This window comes from Neopsephotus bourkii, unplaced genomic scaffold (genome assembly GCF_033783945.1).
Source record: "Neopsephotus bourkii isolate Nb327-2 ecotype Australia unplaced genomic scaffold, CSIRO-AGI_Nbou_v1 NB_1780, whole genome shotgun sequence".
In the NCBI taxonomy this organism is placed as follows: domain Eukaryota; kingdom Metazoa; phylum Chordata; class Aves; order Psittaciformes; family Psittacidae; genus Neopsephotus; species Neopsephotus bourkii.
The window spans coordinates 4,091,862-4,116,796 of NW_026902254.1; the positions used below are offsets into that span (position 1 = coordinate 4,091,862).

Below are 24,935 nucleotides of genomic sequence, written 5' to 3' on the forward strand. Positions count from 1 at the left end.
GGAAACACTGAGCTGTGCAACACGCCTCTGCTTCAGGTCTGACAATATGAATGCAACTATACCAAGCCCTCTCTAGTCTGGGGCTGCAGCCTGTTCTGATGGAGCCCATCCCACTGGAAGCTTTTCCCTTTGGATAAAGTCCTCAAAATATGCTTTTATGTACCCAGCAAAACCTAAACTTGAATTTCAACGGCCAACTGTATGAAAGTCAGAGCAACACAGGGTTTTTCTCAGACAATCACAGTTATTTTTTTTATACTAATTCTTTCATTTTTCTCAAAGATTCATCTTCCTTTCTATTTTGTCTGCTTCCCAGAGACCAAATTTACCTCCCTGAGCAATGTTTTGCCCCATAACTGAACACTTCATGATAGAAGCACTACTATACCTTCAATATGACATTTCCTGTAGAGCAAAAAAGGGACTTTGTGACTTTGCCCTACTGAAGCTGAGGAAGGGCAGATATAATTGAGTATGGCAGTTGGCTGGCAGTCCCTCAACAGCAGCCCCACTACTTCAGTCTTTTCAAAATCAGCAAAATAAAAAGCAGGACGTTCAGAGCTGTGTTTTGTGGCCAGACACTAAACACATTTCTAAACTCACAGCCTGGTGTCATTCAGAAGCACACCACAAAACACAACATGCTTATTGATGATTTGGAAGTGGAATTCTTAATAGCTGTTTATCTGAGAGCTCTGAATATTATTTTCTGAGATTTTCCTCTTCATGCAGAGCCAATTGTTCTAAAACAGGCATTGGTTTTTCTTACCGTATCTATTATATACTGATGTGCATTCTTCTGAGAATTACATCAGCTACCTTAACTCATGTTTAATAATATTCTATGCAACACACACCCTGAGGTTGATACAGGATTAGGTACTAACTAATATAAGGTCTAGCATCACAGTCTGACCCTTAGTACTGGAAAACTCAGACAGCATCTTAACCTCACTAAGAACCCAAAGTGCTTTCCAGATTGAATACGCAGTAATTGATCACTCAGGCTGAGCTGTCCTCAGAAATCTCTCATCAGGATGTCAGTTGTACATGAGATATGATAGGACTACAGCAAAGATGGCAAATTTGCAAACATAAGCTGAAAATATCTAGCAGTCTTCTAAAATGAGGGATAGTCTAGCTATAAAGAGCAAAATCAGCTCCTATCCCTTAGCTGTTCTAAGACACTGACAGCTGGTTCTATCTTCCTACAAGTGGCTCTAGTTTGAGATGCTTCATTTTGCCTCTACCACCTCCTTCCATTTGCTATTCCATCCTGCTTATAGGGAGGGAAAAAAAAAGGTAGCTCACTGAAAATGTAAAGTAAATAAACCATGTATCAGAAAAATTAAAACACATAAGTCAAATGCACTGCTTTACTTGTTTTACAGATTACAAGAATTGAGACCTGTGTCTCCTCATGCTCCCGCCTGAGCTGTGCCAGAGTTCTGCCCACTCTATCACACTGCCTGCAAGAACACTGCTGAGTTACTCCTTGCAGCTTTCTCTGCAATGGAAATATTCCCTGCAGATTCAGCTTTGTTTAGTCAATTTTTAGCGAACTGAGTTTCTAGGTGGTCATGTACCTGGTAGATGAAATAGTAGCTGCTTGCTAAGTGCTGCAGGGAAACATGGTTTTATTCCTGTTTGTTTCCTTTGGAATTTAAAAATAAATGGGACCAACATCTCTATTGCAGGCTCTGAAAGAAGCTAAATTCTAGACCAAGATAAAAATTAATTTTAAAATCATTCTTCCAACACCAGACAGAAAAGTTTCATCAAAATAAGAAAATGAGCAGTACTGCTAAAATGATGTGTTGTCCTGCCGCTCCACCTTGCACTTGCCTATCTTTATGCTATGCATTTAAAAATAACACAGAGCATCTCTGTGATGCTTTTTATTTATGTGGTTCTTTGCATTTCCAGTCAACCTCCAGTGCAGGAGGTCCCAGCTCTTTTGTGAATGCATCTTGTTTAGCTTTGCAAGAAAGCAAGCTGTGAACTGTGCAGGAGCTGCAGTGCTGGACTTTAACAGCAATTCTTCACTTAGCTCTCCCCATAGAGAAGCCACTCCACATTTGAGTGATCCTAACTTCACCATAATATACTACACTCATAAGAAATTAAATGACAAAACCCCCAAAATACTACTTCTGCCTGCACTGAGAAACCTGTTGGCAAGGCTGTGCATTCCACTGCTGTAAAGGGGGAAAAGCAGTACAGTTTTCATCAAGCTTAACTGTGTCACAGAAAAACTGGAGCCACGCCACCAACTTATATTCACCCTCCAGTGAAGACAGCAGCTTGCTCCACCTCTTCTTTGACTTCAGGGATTTTATCCACAACAGTGGCATTTTAGCAATGAGAACTGTGCCTGCTAATATCATGGTGGTCCAAGTTGAAACTGTGTTTATCACAAATGCAACAGTGCCCAAGCATGGCACATTTCTGCATACAAAGAATCAGCCACGGTCAAGGAGAAAGATTTGATGAAGTTCTGCCACAAATTCTACTTTAAAACTCTCTGTTTTCATGCGTAGTGGACACATGAAGATCAGGCTGGGCAGGAGGAGGGGGAATTAACAAACCTTTGGAAAGAAAAAAAAAAGAGGAAGCTGCATAATCTGCTGTATTTCAGTTGGTCTTTATCCGCAAAATCCCAGATCTTTGTTTAAGCTACAAACAGACTATAAAAATCAGCTCGCTGGCCTCTCTCCTTATTATCCACATCCCTGCACAAATCAAATGAAGCTTTTGCTGTAAAGCTGATAAAAAACACCACACACATGAGCAAGCTGATGTATTTAAAAAGTGGTTATCATTTCTAATCCTTTCCTCTCTCTCCAGGGAATATCATCTTTCCAAGGAACACACAAAACTCCACCACTGAGCACACATCAGCACTTATACTTGTTTTGATTAGGGATTTTCTAAAATAACAATGAGCAAAGTAGTCTGGCATTATCATTGATTTTTAGCACCTAGGGAAGCAGTGCGACAGTCATCCAATTGTTTAAAATCAGTGAATAGCGATGACCAGCTCTGACAAATATTTGCACTCACATAATCTATTTCAGAGACCTCACAAAATGAACTACAGTACTTGGTTTGATAGCATGTGGATGTTTTTGCCTTTTCTTAGTAGATAACCCCATGTGTAACCCAGAACAAGAGAAGTGGTCACAAATACTAAACTTATTCCTGGGATCTCTTAGCAGGCACTGGGATTTGAAGTTATCGACTGAGATTCACACCAGTTCCAGTTCCTTTGCCAATTGTGCCAGGAAAACAAAGCAATTTTTATGATCTAATTTAGACATATCCAAATGACACTCTAAATCTACTTTAGACAATCAAGCTCAGATTCAGGCATGAAAGGACTAATACTCATTTCACGTGGATGTAAATCTAGTCTTGCACCTTGCCCCATGCCTATGAATGACAGCACAGGGAAACAGTGTGATTCCAGATTTAGGTCCCATCTCCTGGAATTCTTTCTTTTAAATGGGAACATTTCCCCAGAGGATGAAACTCCCCTCAAAATTATCAGCCAGTGCATTCCCTGGTTTCAATCTGGTAGGTTACAAATTTGAGCCAAAGACTAGCAAGTTTGACTTACAACTTCAGCAGCACTGAGCCATGAGTTAGGGTTTTAGACTTTTAAAAATATATACACACATGTAAAGAATAAGGAACAAAACCAGAGCACTTAATACGCAGACTTCTGACTTCTGCAGAATGGAAAAAGGTGCTTCTTCAATGGGGCTTGAGAACAGTGTCTTGCATTCACAGCTGTGGTTCCTGTGGTTCCTGTGTTAAACACTGTGTGAAATCCATGCATGTGATTTTTAACTTGTGTAACACACCACATGATTTATACTTCTTAGTTTCTATCAATTTAATCATGCATCAGGAGCCTCACATCTTAGATGAAGGCAGTTTACACAGTACAGAGCAGGGTGAGGTAACAGCACGCTCCCTGCCATCCAGTGGCTGATCTTGAATAAGGACAAGGAAACAGAGATAAATCTACTAATGAAAGTAGTCTTTGCTCTGTGTAAATTTTTAAGTGCTGGTAAGCAGCAAGAGCAGCACTTTAGAAGAAGCCACAGAAGACTGAGAATTCTGGAATATCAAAATCTAATTGATTGAAGCTGTTTACACCTGCAGAACTTTCTCTTCTAAATAAGGTCCTTCCTTTCAACTTTCTCTGATCCTTTTTGTCTTTTTTTTTTTTCCAGAAATTACAATACATAAAGCTAAGACAAGCCTGGCTTGCCTCAGAATCAGCACAGACAACTAGCTCTTTGAGAAAACTAACCTTAACTGAACAGGGGTATGTATTTTAAAGGAATGGAAACAAAACTGACATTAGGGAAGGAGTAAACACTGCATTCCAGCCAATTCTCCTCTCTTTAGCTAAAAGAAGTTGTCAGGGTTTTTTATTTGGCAATTTCTGTTGAATTAATAATCAGATAGACCAAATAAAACAGAAGTAACACCTGTTTAGTCTGACATGAGCACAGAGGTGAATTGGATTCAGTCTTTAGCAGCCGCCCTCAGGTGCCTGAGGAACCATAGCAAAGTAATTCACACACCGTTAGGGCAATTTTCAATGGACTTCTGTCAGTTGAACAGTTGATAAAAGCTGTCTGGACGATCAAATACTGCATAGTTCAAGATACAGAAAGCAGTGGATGTATATAAGCCCAATCAGTCTGAATGACAGATCTGCCTCCTCACTGCCTAGTTTTTTGTTACTGTTTTTGACAGCTATATATATTCCATTTTCAACAGAGTTCAGAAGTCCAGGCCCTAACTGTATGGCATTTTTAATTCACATCTACACAAATGTCATGGTATTTCTCTAGGGGGAAAAGTGTAGAAGCTGATTTTTGTGTCAGCTAATGAAATTATTATACGATTCATTCAATTGTATTTCCTCAGCCATGTATTTATATGGATACCTAACAGCTATGAGACAAATGACAGACACAGACAAGATGATGCAGTCTACACAGACTGTCACTGCTATCCAAAAATATATGAATGAAGAAGTGGTATGAAGAGACTCAGTCTTTCACAAGGACCTAACAGGTTACCTCTCCTGTCCAAAATGAGGTAGCTATGAATCACTAGCAGTTTAGCCTCACAAATCCAATGCAAAACTGCATATGACTGAACAAGCATCACCCTTTTCTGTGAGACATTTAACAATGGAGAGGGACACGAGCATTTATCTTCTCCCTCTAAGAGGCTTTCTCACCTGTAAGAAACAGAAATATAGGCCAAAGGTATCCTGAATGCTAAAAACTTAATGGGTGAAAATGCTGCCTATTTGTCTGACAACCTTTTTCCATGGCACAGATTTGCTCTTAAAATATACCTTGATACTCAGGTCTGCATTTTCAACTGCACTAGTGGTATCAGCCCCTAACCTCACGCTGGCTTGTCACATACATGCAGCACTTCTTTCCTCCATGTGCCTTTGGGAACCCTCACCTCAACCATGCAAACAACTTTCACTGACTTTGTGCAAAATTAGGTATTTTGGAATTTCCAAAGTGAGGGAAATGTTTTAAGGTCTTAAATACATGTTCTAGAATACATTCTAGGACTCTGTTGTTGAAACCTGTTGCCCATATTCATCATCCCCACAGTCTAACATCGAAGCACTGCCTTGGTAATAAGGAACACATACAAGAAACAGAACAAATGTAAGTAGGACTGGTGTTGCAAGTAAAGACAAACACTTTATTGCAAACATGGTGACCACAGTTCACACCATCTAATTCCATCTAAGATGTAGATGGACTTTCATTTGCAATAGGGTCAACTAGAAAGTCTTTACAGCTGATCTCTGCAGAAAATAACTGATGAGCTGGAGCTCCCAGTACCTGTACATGTGGAAACGCAGTTTGAGCTGTTGGATACCCATCTCCCACGTGTAGCATTGTTTAGGACAGGCAATCAAAGAAGGTATCTGAACTTGTCCAACAGAACAAATCTTACCTGAATTAACTGCCAGACTCTGAGCAGACAAGACAACAAGACATCATTTGCTAGCTTCATCCCTTAGACCTTCACCATTTGTTGAGGTGTAACTTCAGTCACAAATCACAGCAGAAAGCAACAGCTTTATTTAGCGCATACAATACATCATTTGCACAGTATTATCTGCCATAACTTTTGGTTATGAAGTAAAGAAGAAAAATCTCACAAAAGAAGTATGTAAAAGCACAAATTCTCAGAACAGCTACTGGACAGGAATCACTGGATACAGAATTTTCACCTCCAGGATGATACAAGTGGCAGAGAAAAAATAAATGAGAGCATCATAATTCACATTATAAAAACAAGAAATTATATGATAAAAATTAAAAAAAGATTGTGTGCTGAAATGGAAACTCCCTTTTCTCCATTGATAATGCGATGCAGTCAGACACACTGCAGAAGATTAGAAAGAACCTGCAAGGGTTCATTACCTTTGATTTTTAGCTCTGTGCTACATAAATTAATTTGTATTTTGCTGTAGAAAACGCAGGACTAAAGATGCCAATGTGGAAGAGAGATTTTTTTTTCCTGTGCAAGTTCAGTGAATTCTTCTAAAACCTCAAGCAATACTTACAGCAAAATAAAAATATCTGCTCTGCGTTTTATGGTGACATAAAACTCACAAGAGGTCCAGTTTAGATCATGAATACTTTCAAACTCTTGGTTCCATAGCTAGACCTCACTGACTCTGATCTTAAAATCAGACTGGATCTCTTAGAATGGTAAGTAGTATAGCATGGTATTTTGCAATGTTTCTGATCCTGAGAAAACAGTGGTTCCCATGCTATTGCAGTGCCTTCTCTCCAAAATGAGGCAAAATATAGCAAAGGTAGCAATAGAAGAAAAATATGTTAAATAAATAACAGTAAAAGAAGAGGTTAACTACAGAAATAATTTTTTAACTAGACAGTGTCTTGACTGGGCCTTTAGGAAGGGTGGTCTAAAGAAAAGAAGTCTGATTTTGTAGTGAAAATTCAGGAATTATAACTTGGAGGCTTTGTGTTTTCTTCCTAGCACCTCTATGTAACTAGAGCGAGATAATTCATCTTGGACTCATTATTTTCAGAGTTTTCAGAATACTACTTATGCAGCTCTTGTGCCTTTCACAAGAGGTAAGACCTCAGAACACTCAAAAATGATATTAAGAAAAAAATAAATACATCTTTATGTTTACTTAAAAAAACTCCCACCACAGGCTGGGCAGGATCCATGTGTTTCTCAGGTGCTAGGTTTCCCTGAATGTCTGCTATAAGCCAAATACTGAGCCTCAAGTCCCTCTTAGAAATTAACACAAAATGAAGTATCTGGGATCTGTTCTCCTCCAACCTTCTTCTCCAGTCTGACCAAACTTCAAACAAAAGGTAGGCAGTCTTTAGTAAAACTGTGCACAGAAATGTATTGCTACTTGAACAGGAAATGAAGATCCAGACTGAATCTTGTAGATTTCTTACTTTGACCAAAATTAGAAAAAAATCCCCCAACTCAATCGCAGACAAATCCAGATACCTTCTAACAGATGGCTCAGTTGGGTGCGATGAATCAGTTAAGTGGTATTTCCAAAGCATTTGAGGGAATGTTATAAGTGTATGATGAGGGAAGGCAAGCTCAGTGCTTGTCTCTAAATGTCCCCAGAAAGGAAAAATGGCTGGTTCTTCCTACCAAGAGGCAGGGAGCAGTTGTTAGAGCCAATTCAGCTTCCAACCATGTGGGAATTCTGATGATCTCAGAGGCTGCAGAGAGGCACTTCTGGATGTCATGTAGCACAGTACTACACAGTGACAGCTTAGAGCTGTTAAGTGTAATGCATCCTTCACCAGGGGGATCCAACAGCCCAAAGCCCCTTCCTGCCCTCTCCCACTTTCATGTTCTCAGATTACGCACAAGGTCAGGGTGTGAAAGTGTAAGGGGTAACTGGGCACTCCGCTGCCACACAAAGTCAAAAAAGAGCTGACTACTTAAGATGTTGCTTTAAGTAAAAGCAAAGGACTTTGTAATACCACTACCCACCCCCATGCCTTTTTCTCCTTTTTTCTTTAAGCAGAAAATTGGACTTTCCTACTCTGCAGCGTGTCTAGTGCGGAGGACTCTGATGAGATACACCTTTAGCAAAGCAACTTATGACCTTTCAGCCATCCTGAACTAATTTTCATTGCACTTTTGGCAATGGATAAAATTGGGTTGATTTCAAATAAAGGATGCTCTCATGTGGTCCGTGGAAAAACAAATAAGAGCTTGAGTCACTCCTGACATGTCTTGAGGAATTCAAGGCATCAGATTTAATAGTCTATATTAAACGTATTCTCCCTGAAATAACTTCTGGCAGTTTTGAAGCGCCCGAGAAAATACTGTGGATTGGAAACTTAAGATCATCTTCAGTGCCACTGCAATTGTAAATAGTAATGATGGCAGACAGATGAAAGCTTCTCTGCTGTTTTGAAGGAGAAACACATTACAGGAATCATAAAAGCACCTTCAGTGACAGCAAAGGAATCTATACAAAAGCTCTGTAAAAATAAACAGGGTGTTAGCTGAGATTCATTATTGCTGTCTTTGTAGATGTCTATATTTAAGCTAGTTCAGCAACAGGATAAACCTGATTATTGCTATTCTCAGTGAGCATGAGGCATCTAAGATAACAAATCAGGAAGTTAGGTTTCTTCTGGAGAAAGAAAAGAAAGAAGAAAATGCAACTTAAGAAAGGTTTCCACTGACCTAAGTCTGTCTCTTTAACATCCCACCAAACGAGTCTGAGCTACATTTGAAAAATCAAGCAAAAGAGGAAACTTCCCTTTGAGGATTTGTAGCCATTCTCACATCATCCAAGGAAACTTCTATATGTTTTGTTAAAGGATTCTTGTGTTACCCACCATCCCTGCAACATGAACCATGTCTCTCTGTGTCTGAAAAATATGCGATGTGTTAAAAAATGGCATATGTTGTTCCTTTGTTAATCTTCACAAACAAAGAGGGGAAATGAACAGGCAAAAAAAAAAGATCACATACTCTTTGGTTTGTATGGAGAGAGAAGGAGTTCTTGACATTTATGTAGCGTTAGGCAGAACTCATCCAAACACAGGCAACTAAGTATTGTATAATCTGAAGTATAATAGTAGAGATAAGAAATAGAAAAAGAGAGTGGCAAATGATCCAGGGGAACCTGACAAGGAGCTGCATATTTCAGTCCAGAAAATCTAAAACTCAGTTAAATTTCCAGAGCAATATCTTGATGAAGAGTGCTGGAGCTCTGCCATGAATTAATGAGAAGATAATTTGTCTTTAGAAGATACAGAGCTAGCTGGACACTGGCTTAACAAGATAATTATCAAATGAGAGAGAACTGCTGTGCTGCTGTGAACCTGCAGAAAGGCTCTTATAATTTGTGATGTTTTGGCCTATCTTTGTTTTAGAAGAAAGATGCATTTTTATTTTTTTTTTCATAAAATACATTCAGCTACATGGCCTGAAATAATAGGCTTACTCATATGTTATCAATCAAATATTGTCTTTCCTAGACTGCTTTACAAATAGGAAGTCTCTATGCACATGATATTTTACCAAGTCAGTTGTGCTAGAAACCTGAAACACTAATAATTATTCTAAGAAAAAGCAAAAATGTAAGATTCATAAATGATAGTGAGACTCTAAACACACCACATGATGGTTGTAATGGTGATTTTTCTTTTCCTCAAATGGCTATATATAATGACAGTCATGGATATATTAAGAGAAGCTTACAAGAACACTTGTAAAAATGACTGTAAGATTCTCTGCCTCTGAAAATTTGGTCTTTGCCCCTCTGCCTCCTCATTGCACAGGTAAGGTATATGAGCATAAAGCAAAATCACTGCTTCGCCCAAGCACTGCTGGCTTGAATGTAATTCAAGCATATTAGGATGCTGTTTTCTCATTGCTTCCTTTCTTAATAACTAAACTAGCTAGACATGTCAAATAGCATCTTTCATGAAGTAAAACAGTGACAAAAATCAGAGTATAACTATGGTTGCATAAAGAAGACAGACATAAGTGCTACAAAAGCTTGCAAAAAATCCCCCAAAACAACAACCCATAATGTTCTTCAGTAGGAATGAAAACTGGGTAGTAATGCGTACATGAAAAGCTGTACATGCTACCATAACACAGTTGTCTGATCCAGGTTTCCAGTTCCTCTTCCCTAGTATTAGAACTGTTTCAAAATTTTGTGGTAAAGGACTCATAGTTATCCCTTTCAACCCTGCTAACTTTTGCTTGCAAATTCAAAGCACACAGAATTAGTATAGTATAGATCCTATCAACAGGTTTAGAGCAATGTGTCATGGTCTGGTGAGTAAATGTCTCAGTTTCACAAAGCCAAATTATAAATGCTGGGCAATTGCAATAACCCTAACTTTAACAAAGAAATCACAGAGTGGAATATTCAATCGGAAAGAAGTGCAAGCCAAAAATTCTTACACACCAATATTATCTCATTAAAGCCTTTCTTAAAAATGGCTTTAATGTGATGTAAATGATATTTTTTGTTTGTCTCTGCATATTAGTAGATACTAAAATGTCTTTAAACAGTCATTCAACTTCAACAGAACTGAATGACTATCCCATGACACATTATACAAACAAGCAAACATCAAGTACTGACATTCTTTTCCCTTCTAGAAGGAGGTCTAAGAGCTTGGTCAGTCCTTTTTCTCCAGAAGTGGCAGTTCTGGAAGGGTGCAGGCAGGCAGAGACCTGGTCCTTGCTGTCTCACAGGACACTTCATTTTTATCTTGTAGCAAGATGCACTAGTGGTGGCCAGTTCCAGAGGATGCTCTGCTCTGGGTACATGTGCCACAGCTCTCACTGACCACTTCTGCCAAGAAGCTCTGCTGACATTTTCTGTACTAGCTAAAATTTCCCATGGACTTTACTTCCATTCCTCATACTTTTTTTGTGTTCTGCGGGTGACTGATGCACTGATCAGAATAAGCAGGTCCATGTACCTGAGTTTAGGATAGCAGTGACTTGCCAAAGAGAAGCAGGCACTGATCCCAGTTCTAGCAGTTGTAACAAAAGCTTCACCAGAAGCTAATGTGGCATTGCAGTGTGCTCAGATGCCAAGGCATGTTCAAATTGAAGCTGACAACATAATCTTAATCCTGTTTTCCTGTGCATCTATAGTGCAATAATGCAGACTGTAATTACATGATCATATATATTTGCACAAATGAACTTGATAGTATACAAATTTACTGTGATCTAGATATATGTGTGCACCTTTCTACAATCAAGAGACACATCAAGGTATATTAATATTAATTTCAAGTCATGGCAGTCCACAGTATTTCTACTGACATATTGGTTACATTCTTTTGAAAAAGTTATTGCTATAAGCAGCTAAAGTTATATTTATTATATCTGAGCTCTACATTGTAGAATCACACCATCAGATTCTAAATAGGTCTTTTATCTTTGTTACTATTAAAGAGAATTGATGGGTGAAAATAAGCATTCAGCATTACCATAAGAACATGACCAGTGATGAATATGTAGAATAGACCCCTTCAAGAGTAACATGCTTCTTTTGGAATCAAGAGAGAAGAGCAAAGGGTTATTCGCTCTATGCTATAAATGATATCAAAAGTAAAATCAAAGCAAGTTTTTTACCCAGGATGGCAGACATGTCACCTGGCAAGATGCTTAATGAAGGCATTATCACAGAGGTTCCTTCTCCAGAGATAAATTCACACTCACTTCTTAGCTCAGTTAAGGACCACTTTTCTGCAGTCAGTGGCCAAATCAGCTTTGGTCTGCGCTGTGGAGAAGTGTCCAAGACCACAAACTAGATTCGCTTCACAAGAAGGAATCAGATGGACTCCTGGAATGCACATAGTTAGTGCCAGCCATTAACAGTCATTTAGTTTATTAGAATGGACTGGACTTAGACCAATGTAAACTAAGAAAACATGTGCTATGTGGATGTATGGACTGGACTTAGACCAACGTAAACTAAGAAAACATGTGCTATGTGGATGTCATGTCCTCAACACCAGCTGTTTTGCTCTTCAATCCACTTCTGCCACTCTGCACTGCTTAGTAATTTTGATGTATCCTCTGGCTATACTGAACAACAGATTAAGACCTTAAATCAACACACTGCCCCTAAAAGTGCTAACAGTACAAACTCTACCTGTGTGAAGGTGGTTGGAGGTGCTGGATCAACAAGTCAGAATTATTGTCCAAAAGTTTCCTTTCTATTTTTTCAAGCACCTTTTCCTTACCATAACACAATTATGAAGTTGTACACAAATTCCCATTACAGATCATGCACATTTTATTAAGCTAAGTTAAACATCATCTCTCGGTATAAAATATCCTCTATGTCATCTATAACTATTATCCACTTCAACCAATTTAGTTGTGCATGCATGACGAAGAAAGCAGAATATTGAATAGAAACAGCCTAGAAAAGGCAGATACACCTTTGTTTTCCATCTTGATCAACATTTGATTGGTGCAAGGCCATGTCCTGGTTCAACATCTCTCTGCTGGAATTTTTTCCTTTTTTTTAAATAACCATGACCTGGAGCATCCCTTTGGATTACAGAATTTGATGCATAGCCAGCCATGCATGTGCAACTGTCCCTAAGAGCCAAGCCTCAGCAGAAAAGCTGGTGTGCATACAGTCTTGAAACAAAAATAGCAGTCAAATCAAAACTAATTTTCCACAAACGAAAGCACAGATCCTCAGTTAGGGAATACCAAGCTGGTTTGAGTTCAGGGTTGCTTAAAAAAAAATAAATCATAGGGACATGATTTTACAAAATAAAATGTATTTTTAAACTCTCTAATCTCATTTAATAATGGATGAAGTGATTTTTCCTTAAGGCTGAGAGGGAGCAACAAATACAGATAATACCGGTTCTTGAGAGTGAAAAAGTTTTAATGTCTCTGAGCCACTAAAAGAGGGGAGGGAAACACAAACAGTGCTGCTATGGCATGTGCCACCAAAAGTAAGTTAGTTTCATGCTCCCTGGCCCAGGGTTTCATTCTGCCTCATTTTAGTGAATTAAATCATGTACTACAAAGGAATTTGGATCTGAATGAAAGGAACAAGATTGATATCAGTCTGAAAAGTAATGCTGTGTTAATTCAGATCCAGACATTAAAGACAAAAATAAAACTGAATTACACAGTAGCCTAGTATTTCTGGACTAGATAAAATTGTATTGTTTTCATAGCCAAATGGAGATGGGAGTAATAGCTTAAAAGATATAACAAAATGGTCAGCATCTACTTTCAAGCACACAGCGAGCTGCACAGATGATGGTGATTGAAAAGCTGCTGCTGATCAGATAGCTGTCCACTGGCGCTTCTCTGCACACATTTCTCCACTACATCCAAAACAGCAAAATTCTAAGATTTTCCCTAGTCACAGATGAAAAGCAGCTGTTTCAAGCTGAATGGTTTGAAGAGCGCAACAATGATAATGAAAGAATAGCACTTTCAATACAGTATGGTCAAGGTGCTAACCCCTTTGGCTGAAGGAACACAAACAAGCAATTCATTCTGGATTAGAGGCATGGAAAAGACATCTCCTAGACTCTTGTCCAATGCTAAGCTGCATGTGTGTCCTGGGTTCAGCAGTAGCAGTCATTTTCCTCCTTCTTAGTAGCTGCTGCAGTGCTGTGGTTTTCCGCATGGTGCCCAACTTCATGCACTCGATGGACTCAGCAGCTTCATAAGGATTGGTCCATGCAGTAAAGAATGATCTCTCTCTCCCTCTCTGTGGATGTGTATATATGTGTATATATAAGAGTGATGGTATATTGAAAATGTGTGATCTGAACATGATGTGAATGGTATGGAATAAGGAGTGGATACTATCCTGGGTTCAGCAGTAGCAGTAATTTTTCTCCTTCTTAGTAGCTGGTGCATTGCTGTGGGTTTGACTTTCAGCCTGGGAACAGTGCTGATAATACCAATGTTTTCTGTTGTTGCTAAGTAATGTTTACTCTGACCAAGGACTTTGTGAGCCTCATGCTCTGCCAGGGAGGAGGGGAGGCCGGGAGGAAGCAGAGACAGGACACCTGACCCAAACTGACCAAAGAGGTATTCCATACCACAGCACGGCATGCCCAGGATATAGAACTGGGCGCAGTTACCCGGAAGGAGTAGATCACTGCTTGGTCAGGCTGGGAATTGGTTGGCTGGTGGTGAGCAGTTGTATTCTCTTCTCTTGTTATTTCAGAGATAGACTGTACTCCTTCTCTTTGCTTTCCCGTACAATACAAAATCAATGTAACACTCACTTTCAATGACTTGGAGCCAAGATCCGTCAAAAAATGTGGAGCTCTGGAATACTGGACCTGGATTACCATTTCTTCCAGTGCTGGTACAGCTGGGTACCGATCACTGTCTTTCAGGAGATGAGACATTCACAGAAGTCCAGTAAAAGAGTAGTTTGAACTCCACAAAATCAAAGGAATATCACATATCTCAATCATTCCATTCTAAATCCAATACATATTCCTATAAACTGTCCTCTCTGATATAAACTTTTAATAGTATCTATATATTGATTACATTTGTCTTGAAAAATCCCAAACAAATACTCCACAGAATCCACTCCTCCAAGAAAACAAGCAGAGACAAGAAATGCAAGGTTCTGCTTACACTGCTATATGAACCAGAATAAGCTAAGGAATAAAACCTGCATGGATCAGAATAGTGGAACAGCAAAATGTCAGCAACATTTTAAAGGTAATATAATTTGGAGTTCAGAATTCAATATGATAAAGAACGATAACCACTGTATAATACCTCAGCCTTCTCATATACAGCAGACTCAAAAAAAATCATGACTACGTTAATTCAAGGGAACTTCCAATATGGAATTGGGAACAGTATCTCCGTGTCCAGAGTCAGCTTTTGGCTCTATTTCTACTAATCATGGTGCTGCAGCTGACCCAGTTTAAATGTATTTCTATAAAGATTCCATAATTTTTGGTGATGTTGCATATTGTATTCTCCTAAGCCATTTAAAAATACTGCACTAGAGTAAACATGTAGTGCCTAAAACTCAGGTGCATCATGTGGAACAGCGCTACTGCACCACTGAAACACAATGTAAAAGTTTCATTTGTACACTAAACACAGACATGCATATTTTTGCAATAAACCCAACATTATATTAAGATGCGTATTTATGTATTTGACTGTGTTCTATTTGCATCTGCATATATGTGTGAGAGAGTAAGTTTGTGGGTAGAGGTCATCTTTTGCAGACAGCTTTTAACATCTGAACTTATAAAAGATCATCTGCACCTACAAGCCTTGTCCTGCTGGTGTTCTAGAGCTGTGAGCTCTGCAACACCACTCCCTGCAGTGTTAAGTGTATATAAACGATATAGTATTTTTCAAATTATTACAAAGTTACCATAATATACATAAAGCTCCCAGACCCATTAGGACTCACATTCTGATTCATCTACACCTGAGGATTCAAAAAGGGAAGAAAAAAATCTGATAGTTTACGGTTTAGTTATTCACTGCTCTATAAAAGGCAATTAGTTTCTAAATACCTTCAGGTGATCCGTGTGCTCCAAAGTATTATAGTTTATAACAGTTGTGGGAAAAACTACTATACTTAGTTAAGTGCCTTTTTGGTCTAGAAATGAGACAACATGAAAATATGCTCTGCCACAGTTTCCAGTTTTTTATGGTATCGCTTAGGTCATTCATAGAGTGGGGTGTTTCACTTCTGAAAAAGAAACAATGTAAGTGTAGTGAAGAAAAGAAATAAAATGAAAAATGAAGAAAAGAAATATTCCCTGACTACTAAGGGAAAGATACACATAAATTTAGGTTTGGATGGATATTCAGACTAAGTCTTGTTTCTTACAGGAACTCTGTAAAGTATGTTAGGACATTTTTCTACAAGAACGTAACAAATATTAACTGACCATCTCAAAAATCACCTGATAATTTTGAAAGTCGAAGTAATAGCAACTGAATAGTTTCAACCTCATATAAAAATATAATAAACAGCATAGCAGCATTTTTATTTCTCATTTAAAAAAAAACAACCCACCTTTATGATCCCTATTTAATGTACTGAAGCCATTTGAAACCTAACACTGATCTGCCTGCCAGTTACTTAGCAGAACAGAAAAAGTACTGACCAGTTCTTCACAACTGCCACCACTCTATGCAAAGAAAGAAATAATTTACTGTGAGTTTGTAATAGTGAAAAGTTGTTTAATATTCTGGTGCAAAAAAAAAAAAGCTATTGATTTTCATTATTTTGCAGGGATCAACTGCATTTTATTAACATTGTTTCCAGCAGAGAGAAAGAACTGAACTCTGCATATTTTGGACCAAATTGGTGAACCAAAGCCAACCACAACAAAGGGATTATTTGTACGGGGGAGGCAAAACCCCTGTAAATCACTGTGATTCTCTTAATATTAATTTTGCTTTTATTCTCACTGATCTCTGAATGGATCCTAGACTCCTACAATGTATCATGTCCTGTAATATTATGATTTCTCCAAAGAGGACTTATCACTTAATCTGTTTATATAGCAGTAGAATCAATCTGATTGGGATTTCAGTGTCCATTGCAATTAGAGGCTATATATAATTGTGCAATATTCACATTAGGAGTTTAGTAACTCTTTCACCAAGTGCCACTTTACAGACAAAGGTCTGCAACATTGATTTGTAAAACATACTTAGTAACAAGCAAAAGAGACTTGAGAAACCCATTTGTAAGATACCTAAAACCTTCTATTTATTTGTAAGATATTTGAAAAAGAGATTGATAGAACACTGATTAATAAACCTTTCCCTGGAGTACCTAACCAAGGTCATGTGTGTACATATGTGCATGCACACACATGTTGCACATGGGTGGCACTTTACAGTGAAGAAGTCCTTTATCAACCACTCAGAAGCACAGGAACATCATGCTAAGTGACAAGTCAGCAGCAGGCAGAGGTGAAGGTCTAATTCACACCTGCTAATCGCAAATCAGGAACTTAAAGGAATTATTCTTTCAGCACCTGTCAGTAATATGGAGAAAAAGAAAAATGCATTTTCTGAAGGAAGTCAGTTGGAAATTTGCATAGGAAGTCTTGCATAGCCTGTAGTACTACAAAAACATTATTCATGTCGTTAAATATGAAAACAGTAGGGTGGTTTTTCTCACACAAAGTTTAGCACCCAAGATAATAAAATCATTCTGGAACTTGTTATGATGGCTGAGACTGAACTGAACAGGGGGCTGGAAGCTGGCACTTGCTTTGGGACCAGTGACTTGAGGGAGTCAGAGATGCAGGTCAAACACAGCCCCTTGGCTGGAGGAGGCTCCACAGCCTCCTCAGGGAATCTGTTCCAGCACCTCATCTTTCTTATCAGCAGGAACTAACCCCTCAATGTGCTTTTCTAATGCAATTTAAGGCCAGCATCTTCTGCTCATCATGGATAAGGAAACAGACCACATGCCTTTTCTTGATAGGTCTTGTTATTATGTCCCATTTTCCCTTCTCCTTTTCCCCATATCTTCTCTTCTATAGACACACCAACTCAAATTCTTTCATTTTTTCTGAGTAAGTCTTATTTTAAAAACTTTTGCTTCCCTCCAGGCATTCTCCAATCAGACCACATGTTTCTGTACAAATGCCATCCAAAATATGCATTCAGTACAGACAAAGAAAAGGCAATCCAAATCAGTAGGAGAGATACAGCTGGTGCTTCAAAATACTGGATTCACCAAAGCAACTGACTGAGACAAAGTACAGATAAAAACTGCATGAAAATTAAGAAACTGTTAAACAGAATGGATAAAATATCCAAAAGCTACAACTACAATGCGAGAAAGACAAACAACTTTGGCAAAAAAAAAGTTAGTAGAAAAAAGAAGGCAATAATTAGAAGAAAACCCCTATGATAATTATGATGAATACAGTATGAAAAGCAAAGAGAAAAAAAGGAAAAACAATCTGGAAAAACACATTATGAAATAGAAAATATTAGAATGAGATGCTGAAGACTGCAGTGAACGATCCATGACTGTATGTATTGCTAAAGGAAAAAAGAAGGACCTTGAATATTATTCAAAATTTAATTAGCTTTAATTTAATTTAGAAACAGAAAATTTGCTAACATTGATATATATGTTTGTCCTACTTTGAAAAGAATGATGATCTTGAGATAAGAATGCTTCTTAGTCCGTCAGCAGCTAAAAAGGATCTTAAAAACTATCTGTTATGAGTAAGTGTTTTAAAATTAGGTGCTCTAAGAGTTTATTTTGCACATTTCTATCTGGTGCTATAAAATAATAATTAAAAGTAAAGAACTACTGAGGGAATTAAAACCCCCACACTACTGTTGTGTTGCTGTTTAAGAGGGGGCACTATACAGTCAGGTAACTGCAATATAATAACTTGATATCAATACAGACAAAATAGTGAAAAAAAATTATACAGGATTTAACTGATGAAGATTGAAGTGAAAGAGATGTAATTAATGCCAGTCAACATGGGTTTATGTAAAATAGGTCTTGTCAAACAAATCTCATTTTATTCTTTGATGAGCTTACAGAAGTTTGGATGATAAAGTGCATAGGTGTAATACACTTAAGACACCTGTAATGCATTTGACTTACTAGTGCATTGTTTATATTCTTAATAAAAATTACTAGTATACAGTTCTGCTAAAACATTTGTAAAATGGACTAAGAACTCCTTAAAACACCATTTTTAAGAAATAATTCTCTATCAGAAATCCTTAACTGGGGGGTAGAGGCACTAGTGGTGATCCACAGGCACATGTAGACCTGTTAGGCATGATTTTAATGAAATTTTCATGTATGTTCAGAAATTAAACTCTAGAGTACTGCCAAGAAAAAAACAAGACTAGAAGGGTGGTATATAAAGGTGAAGACCAAGCAGTCACACAGGATAATCTGTCTGCCTAAGCTAGGCCAATTTACTCTGTTGTACCTGAATGCTCAAATCATGTTTAATGACTGGGATTTCTCTGGGAAGAAAAAATGAAGAAGAAAGAGCATATTCCTGGAAATACTACAATCTGTTTCTCTTGGCAAATTTAATTTTATCTGAGTTATGTGACAGAAGCCAGACAACAGTTTTATAGAAACCTGGGGTGACAATGCAGCACACTGGCCTCTCGAAACCAGCTTTGTGACAGCAGTTAAACAAGTGGGTTATGTGTGGCAAACTTTCTCTGTTTATTTCCAAGCTACATTCCCTGCTTGTAAGAAATGACCACTAAATGTAGCTTACAACTATTAACCCCTGTGGAAGTTATTCAGCAAAGGGCTGGAAAGTTACTTGTATGGCACAGGTTATAAACAAGGAGAATGGTAGAATGAATCTGTTGCAGCTCACTCGCACTGTATTCACTAAATAATTTGTAGTAATGTCTAAGATACACCTATGTAAAGTATTCTAAAGGCACTCAGACAAACTTCAATAAGCTCTTTAAAGCTGCTGATTTTATCATTTAGCCCAAAGTTCATTGTACTCTGAAACTTTTGCCCAGAAAACTCCACCTCTAACTTCACAATTATCCAAAAAATCAAGAAATTAACAAAAATCAAGCAGGGTTCATGCACAAAATGGAGAAAATGAACAATAATTGCCTAAAATGCAAAGCATGGCATAGTTATATTGTACATTCCAAACACAAACTGCAGTAGCAATTATAACACAAAATCCATATTCAATTATCAGCTCCAGATTCAGAGCAACAATAAAACTGAAATCACGGTATTTTTCTAGGGACACACACAGCAAAAGAGCTCAACTGGTTCCTTCTGAAATTTGCTGCTGTGTAACATTATGCAGTGGCATATAAAATTGGATGATGGAAACCCAGAAAAAGTGCCTGAAATTCTCAGTACATTCTACACCTATAGGCTTAAATAAATCCATTTTGAGGGCTCCATTATACCTACCACACATGAAATTTTTTCACAGCTACAAATGTGATAGCTCATGCTTTTGCTTCCTCACAGTATACAGCTCCTCCATGAACGGAAAGCATTTAGTGAACAGAAGAGAAATGTAGACAGGCTCTAATTTTCTGCACAGTGGCAAGTGCATCCATTATGTGTTAGAGTCACTTTGCTCAGAAAGAGTTAACTTTCTAGCTCCTATTCTCTGCAGTGCTGCATAAACACTGCACATTATTCTTACTGAGCATGCTTCATCTTTCCTGTCTCCACAGTCTTGGGCTGTCAATCACCTGTCACTCCCTACCACATCAGCACAGTGCGCATCACCAGGCTGTCAGCACAGCAGCTGATGAGACTCTGCTAAGAGCTGTCAATCAAACTTGTTTCTCTTATCTGTTCGGGAAATATTTTGTCTCCAAGAAACAAAGAACCTGGGCAACAATGGATCAGAGTCTAGTATTTACTCTTTTAGAGGGATGAAGGCTCTTAACAGGAAATGAATGTTTTATCCACAACAAGGAAAAAAAAAATCTGCTCCATTAGGCATATTTTCTTTTCTGGTTTTCTTTAAATCCTATTTACTTCTTAACTCAATAAATCAGAGCATAATAAATTAAAGCAAATTTATTTTTCACTGTAAAATGAATTTCATGGATTTACTTTTATCTTCTATTGAATATAATTCAGTGCAGTTTAAAACAGGTAGCATCTCTGGTTTGGGAAATCTTTCCCTGACTGTAGACACTGGAATGTGTGAGCTTTCTCCCTATCTCACTGTAGCCAAAAAAGACAGACTACAGAAAACACACATACTTTACACCTTTGTTTCATTAAAATATATATTTTCTGTAGCATTTCTCATTAAAACTAAATTTCAACATAGAATTTAATAACATGAGTAGAGTTCATAGATAATAGACCAAAAAATAGCTGAAGGGTATAGGCAAGCAGGAGAAAAACATACATTTTCAGTGGATGTTTGAAAGAAGATACTATCTTCTCTCTGGAATGCTGCACCAGGGAGAAAGAACTGCAGAAGGTAAAGTTCTTGCATCCACAGATATAAAATACTGAAGAAAGACAAAAAGAGCTGCAGAGATGGGCACAGCAGTGATCTCAGGTCTCACAGAGAATCTCTGCATTAAAAGTTGAGCTGGACTTTCAAGTGCACATCTATCCAAGGCAGAATAATGTTCAGCAAAGATAACTGGTGTAGGTCTAACAAACATGGCAATTAAATTAATTAGCACTGGTGGATCACTGAACCAACAGACCTCTACTCTTCCCAGGGCAGAAGTATCTTTACGTGCTGTGCCATATATACACAAGCACATTTAAATGTAGCTCGAGTATCAGTACATTGTGCTGTCTCATGCCAAGTGAAGTAAACATAGCCCAGTGACTTCAAATCCTCATCTTGACCCATATCTGTTTTCCCCTACAGGATAAAGAGTTTCAGAGCTGACAGACAAGGAAAAACACCACGGATTTAAGAGGGCAAGTAGCAAAGGGAAGCAAACCACTTTTCTCAGTATAGAGAGGAATACTGTAAAACACAGTAATGTGAAAGGCAGGCCTAAAAATATTTGGTGTTTTCCACAAAGCTTCAGTCTGGGGCCATGAAATTAGATAAGCAGCTTAGTTTTCCAAGACAAAACAAAGTGAGTTTATAATCCTTGCACTCTCTTGGACAGGACTGTATATTAGAAGTTTAAAGAAATGGAAGGCAAATAAAAGTGGGTTTTTTTAAAACCTTGTAACACAGAGACAATGATTTACATGCCTGATTCACGTGCTCTGAGCATCTGCATCGGCTGTGGGAACTGGCTGTCCAGGTAAAAACAGAGGGCAGAGGTGAGGCTGCAATAGGAAACCCATGGAAAGGAAAAGTTTAAAGCAAGCATGGAAAGGAAGCTCCCTGAGAGGTTTGGGAACTACCATCAAGATTAGAGAAGAGCAAAACACCATGCTCCTCCTCATCTCTGGTGGCTTAAGGCAAGATCCAGAGAGATCAAGACAGCAAGAAAGGAAAAGGACTGGGAAGAGAAAAATTCTGACCATGGACAATATAACACTAGCTGTCCTTTCCCCACATACCCCACAAGATTTTTTCTGGAATTTAGTTGCTCCAGAAGAAAATATTTTAGTTTCCCAAAGAGGGAAATTATTGCCCAAAGGAAAGAGAACGAGGTGGCAGCCAGAACCAATGCCAAAGATGTAAGCAAATCTCTCAGAGGCTGAAGCAACACAAAGGCAGGCAATTTTGAGCTGAATCCTGCAGCAAAGGCAAGAGGTCAGCATCTTTCATCACTTTCAACTCTATAAATGGCTTCTTAAAGGATGCCTATTTCTCTTTTCTGAGGCTTAATCTTGGTTGCCTCCATTACTGTTTGTGCCCGCAAGAGTAAGAACAATTTGTCTCTTCCCTCAGCCAGCTGCAATGTCTTTAATGCCCCCTATGTAGTAAAGAGCTTGCACAGTGGGAAAGGAGGCAGGTGTCTTGCTGGGGATAGTGCAAGTGGAGACAAGGCACTTCAGTTTGATCTCTTCTAGAACTCCGTGCTCGGTGCTGGCACCGCTCATGTTCTGGCCTACCACCAGCCCACTGCCCAATGATTTCACCAGTTACTTGGAATAAAGGTACTGGGTGACGTGACGGTCTTTAGGAGATACAAAGACCATAGACATAATGGAACATGCAAACAGGTTGGGCCCACAAAACAGTGACCTTGATCAGGTCTCTGTGCTCAGCAAGGGCCTGCTACAGGTAGAAGCAATTTCCTGTTAATATTTGCAACCAAAGGGGAGCAGGCTGCTCTGTTCTCAACTCCTGGACATCTTTTTGGACACAAGCTTCCCTGGCAGGAAGAAAGGGTTGCTCTTAACACACAACTTCCACCCTGCACCTTCCCCAGGCAATGCTGGAGGTGTCCCTCAGCAGGCACTTGGACAACATGCACCCACAAGGCTGCTCTCAAAACTTGCTCAGATGGCAATGGAAATGCCAGACTCTAACAGCTCAAGCATGCTCTTTAGAGTATCACTAAATAGGAATATTGCTCATGTCAGAAACAATCACTAATACTGTAGTTCAGACTTACATAAATTTTTACTAATGAAGGAAAGGAAACGAGAATAAAGAGAAAGAGCTCTAAATGCTGAACTTTAATTCTAGATGTTGAAAATAACAACACCAAAAGCAACAACAGTTTGTGCAGATGTCAGAAATTAGAACCAAAATATGTTGTGTACCAGGCACTTTTAAAAACATGCCTACAGTAATTTGATCTTTCAATCACACTTATCAGCAACAATGCTAAAACCCACAGTACTGCCCCATACCAAACCATCCGGTTACAGATAGCACAACCATTATCAAGCATTTGTGACAACAGGAATATTTTACTCTTTGACAAATTCTTTCATATGCAGCACTGTTTTGCAGAAACACAACTCCTTCTGATCTAACTGGACATTAATTGCTTTTTGGCTGACGTATCTGTGCCTTCTGGACTGATAACACAACTAGCAAATCTGATATCTGACAAGTTGACTCAACCTAATCAGGACAGATCAGCTGTTACCAGCATTGCTATAGGCTGTAATTTGAGGACCTTTACAGAGTTATCACTTGCTTTGAAAGGCAAGAAACTGTAATTCTGTCAACACTAATCCCAGAACATGCGTTCAAAGTGGCTGTTATTTTTTCCTCCAGGAGAAGGTAACACTTGTCAAATAAATACCTGAGATAATTGATAAAAGGAATTAGGAGTATGTGAGTGATACACCAACAATCAGTCACTCTCATGAAAAAGAAGAACCTTGCAGGATTCAGAACACTAAGTAGAGAGCACAAGCTGTCACTGTGAAGCAGGGGTCACTCTGAATGGAGTGAAACAATTGGCAATGCAGTTTTTCAATGTTTACTTATCTCCCTGTTGCTTAGTGCTAAAGCTGACTGAATTATTCACTTCAAACAAATTGATGAATTTTACTCCTTTTTCCTGCTCAGAAATGGATACCAATGCCATCAGAGTTATTCATTGCTTCACTTCCATTCAAGCTTCCATTTAGTGCTTGATTGAGAGTGTTTTAGACTTCCGCTGCTGTTCAAACAATATGCAGGATAGGTCCTTAATGTGTGCAAACAGAACAGATCCACAGAGCTGATGGAACCAGCAAGGGTATAGCTTTTGGTATATATATTTTTTTTATACCAAAATTTGCTACAAAGTTCCCTTTGTGTAAACAATTTTGCCCACAAGACTCAACACTGCAAATGTTTGCAGAATGCAAGCATAGCCAAAGAAAATTAATAGAAAAAATTCCAAATAACATATTGGATTATTTGCCTTACTCCGCCAGGAAATAATTTTTCATGCAATAAAATTCAGAGGAGTTCCTCAAAAAAAAAAAAAAAAAAAAAACAGATTCCCAATCCATGCACTTCTTAAGGGAACTTGACGGTCACTGAAAAAAAGTGGCTTTCTCATTGGCAGGTTTGCATCAGATTTTTATAGGTAACTGTGTTTAGAAATTCAGGCTTAAAATTAGAATAAAAGATATCTCACTTACTGTATCGCTTTGGTCCATCTTCCAAACAAAATGAAAGCGTTAAAGTTGCATCATCTTCAAAAAATTCAGTTGCAAAGGCATCCCACCAGAGGTTGTCACTATCCTAGGAAGTAAACAGATCATTCACTTAACAGGAGGCAAAATGAAAATATGTTCATCTTTTGTAAGAGAAATTCAGATACAGTTTGTCCTTCTTCGCCTGTGATTTTGGAGTGTAGATGTCTATATGACATTTCAAACTCATTTTCCTGGATAAAGTTCTTGGTCTAATTTAAGCAAAAAGCTAAAATATTTAGTTTATTATACAATAAACTTTCATTTTACCAAGCACACAATAAATATGTAATGA

General features: G+C 38.3%; 1 protein-coding gene across 12 annotated transcripts in view; it reads right to left on the reverse strand.

Moving 5' to 3' along the window:
* LDB2 (LIM domain binding 2) overlaps nucleotides 1-24,935 on the reverse strand; it is a 387,404-nt gene that overhangs the window by 118,679 nt on the left and 243,790 nt on the right. For all 12 annotated transcript variants that reach the window (XM_061379723.1, XM_061379722.1, XM_061379720.1 and 9 more), the window contains one exon: nucleotides 24,587-24,689. In XM_061379723.1, coding sequence (XP_061235707.1) covers nucleotides 24,587-24,689 — 103 coding nt within the window. The remainder of the gene's footprint in view (nucleotides 1-24,586; nucleotides 24,690-24,935) is intronic.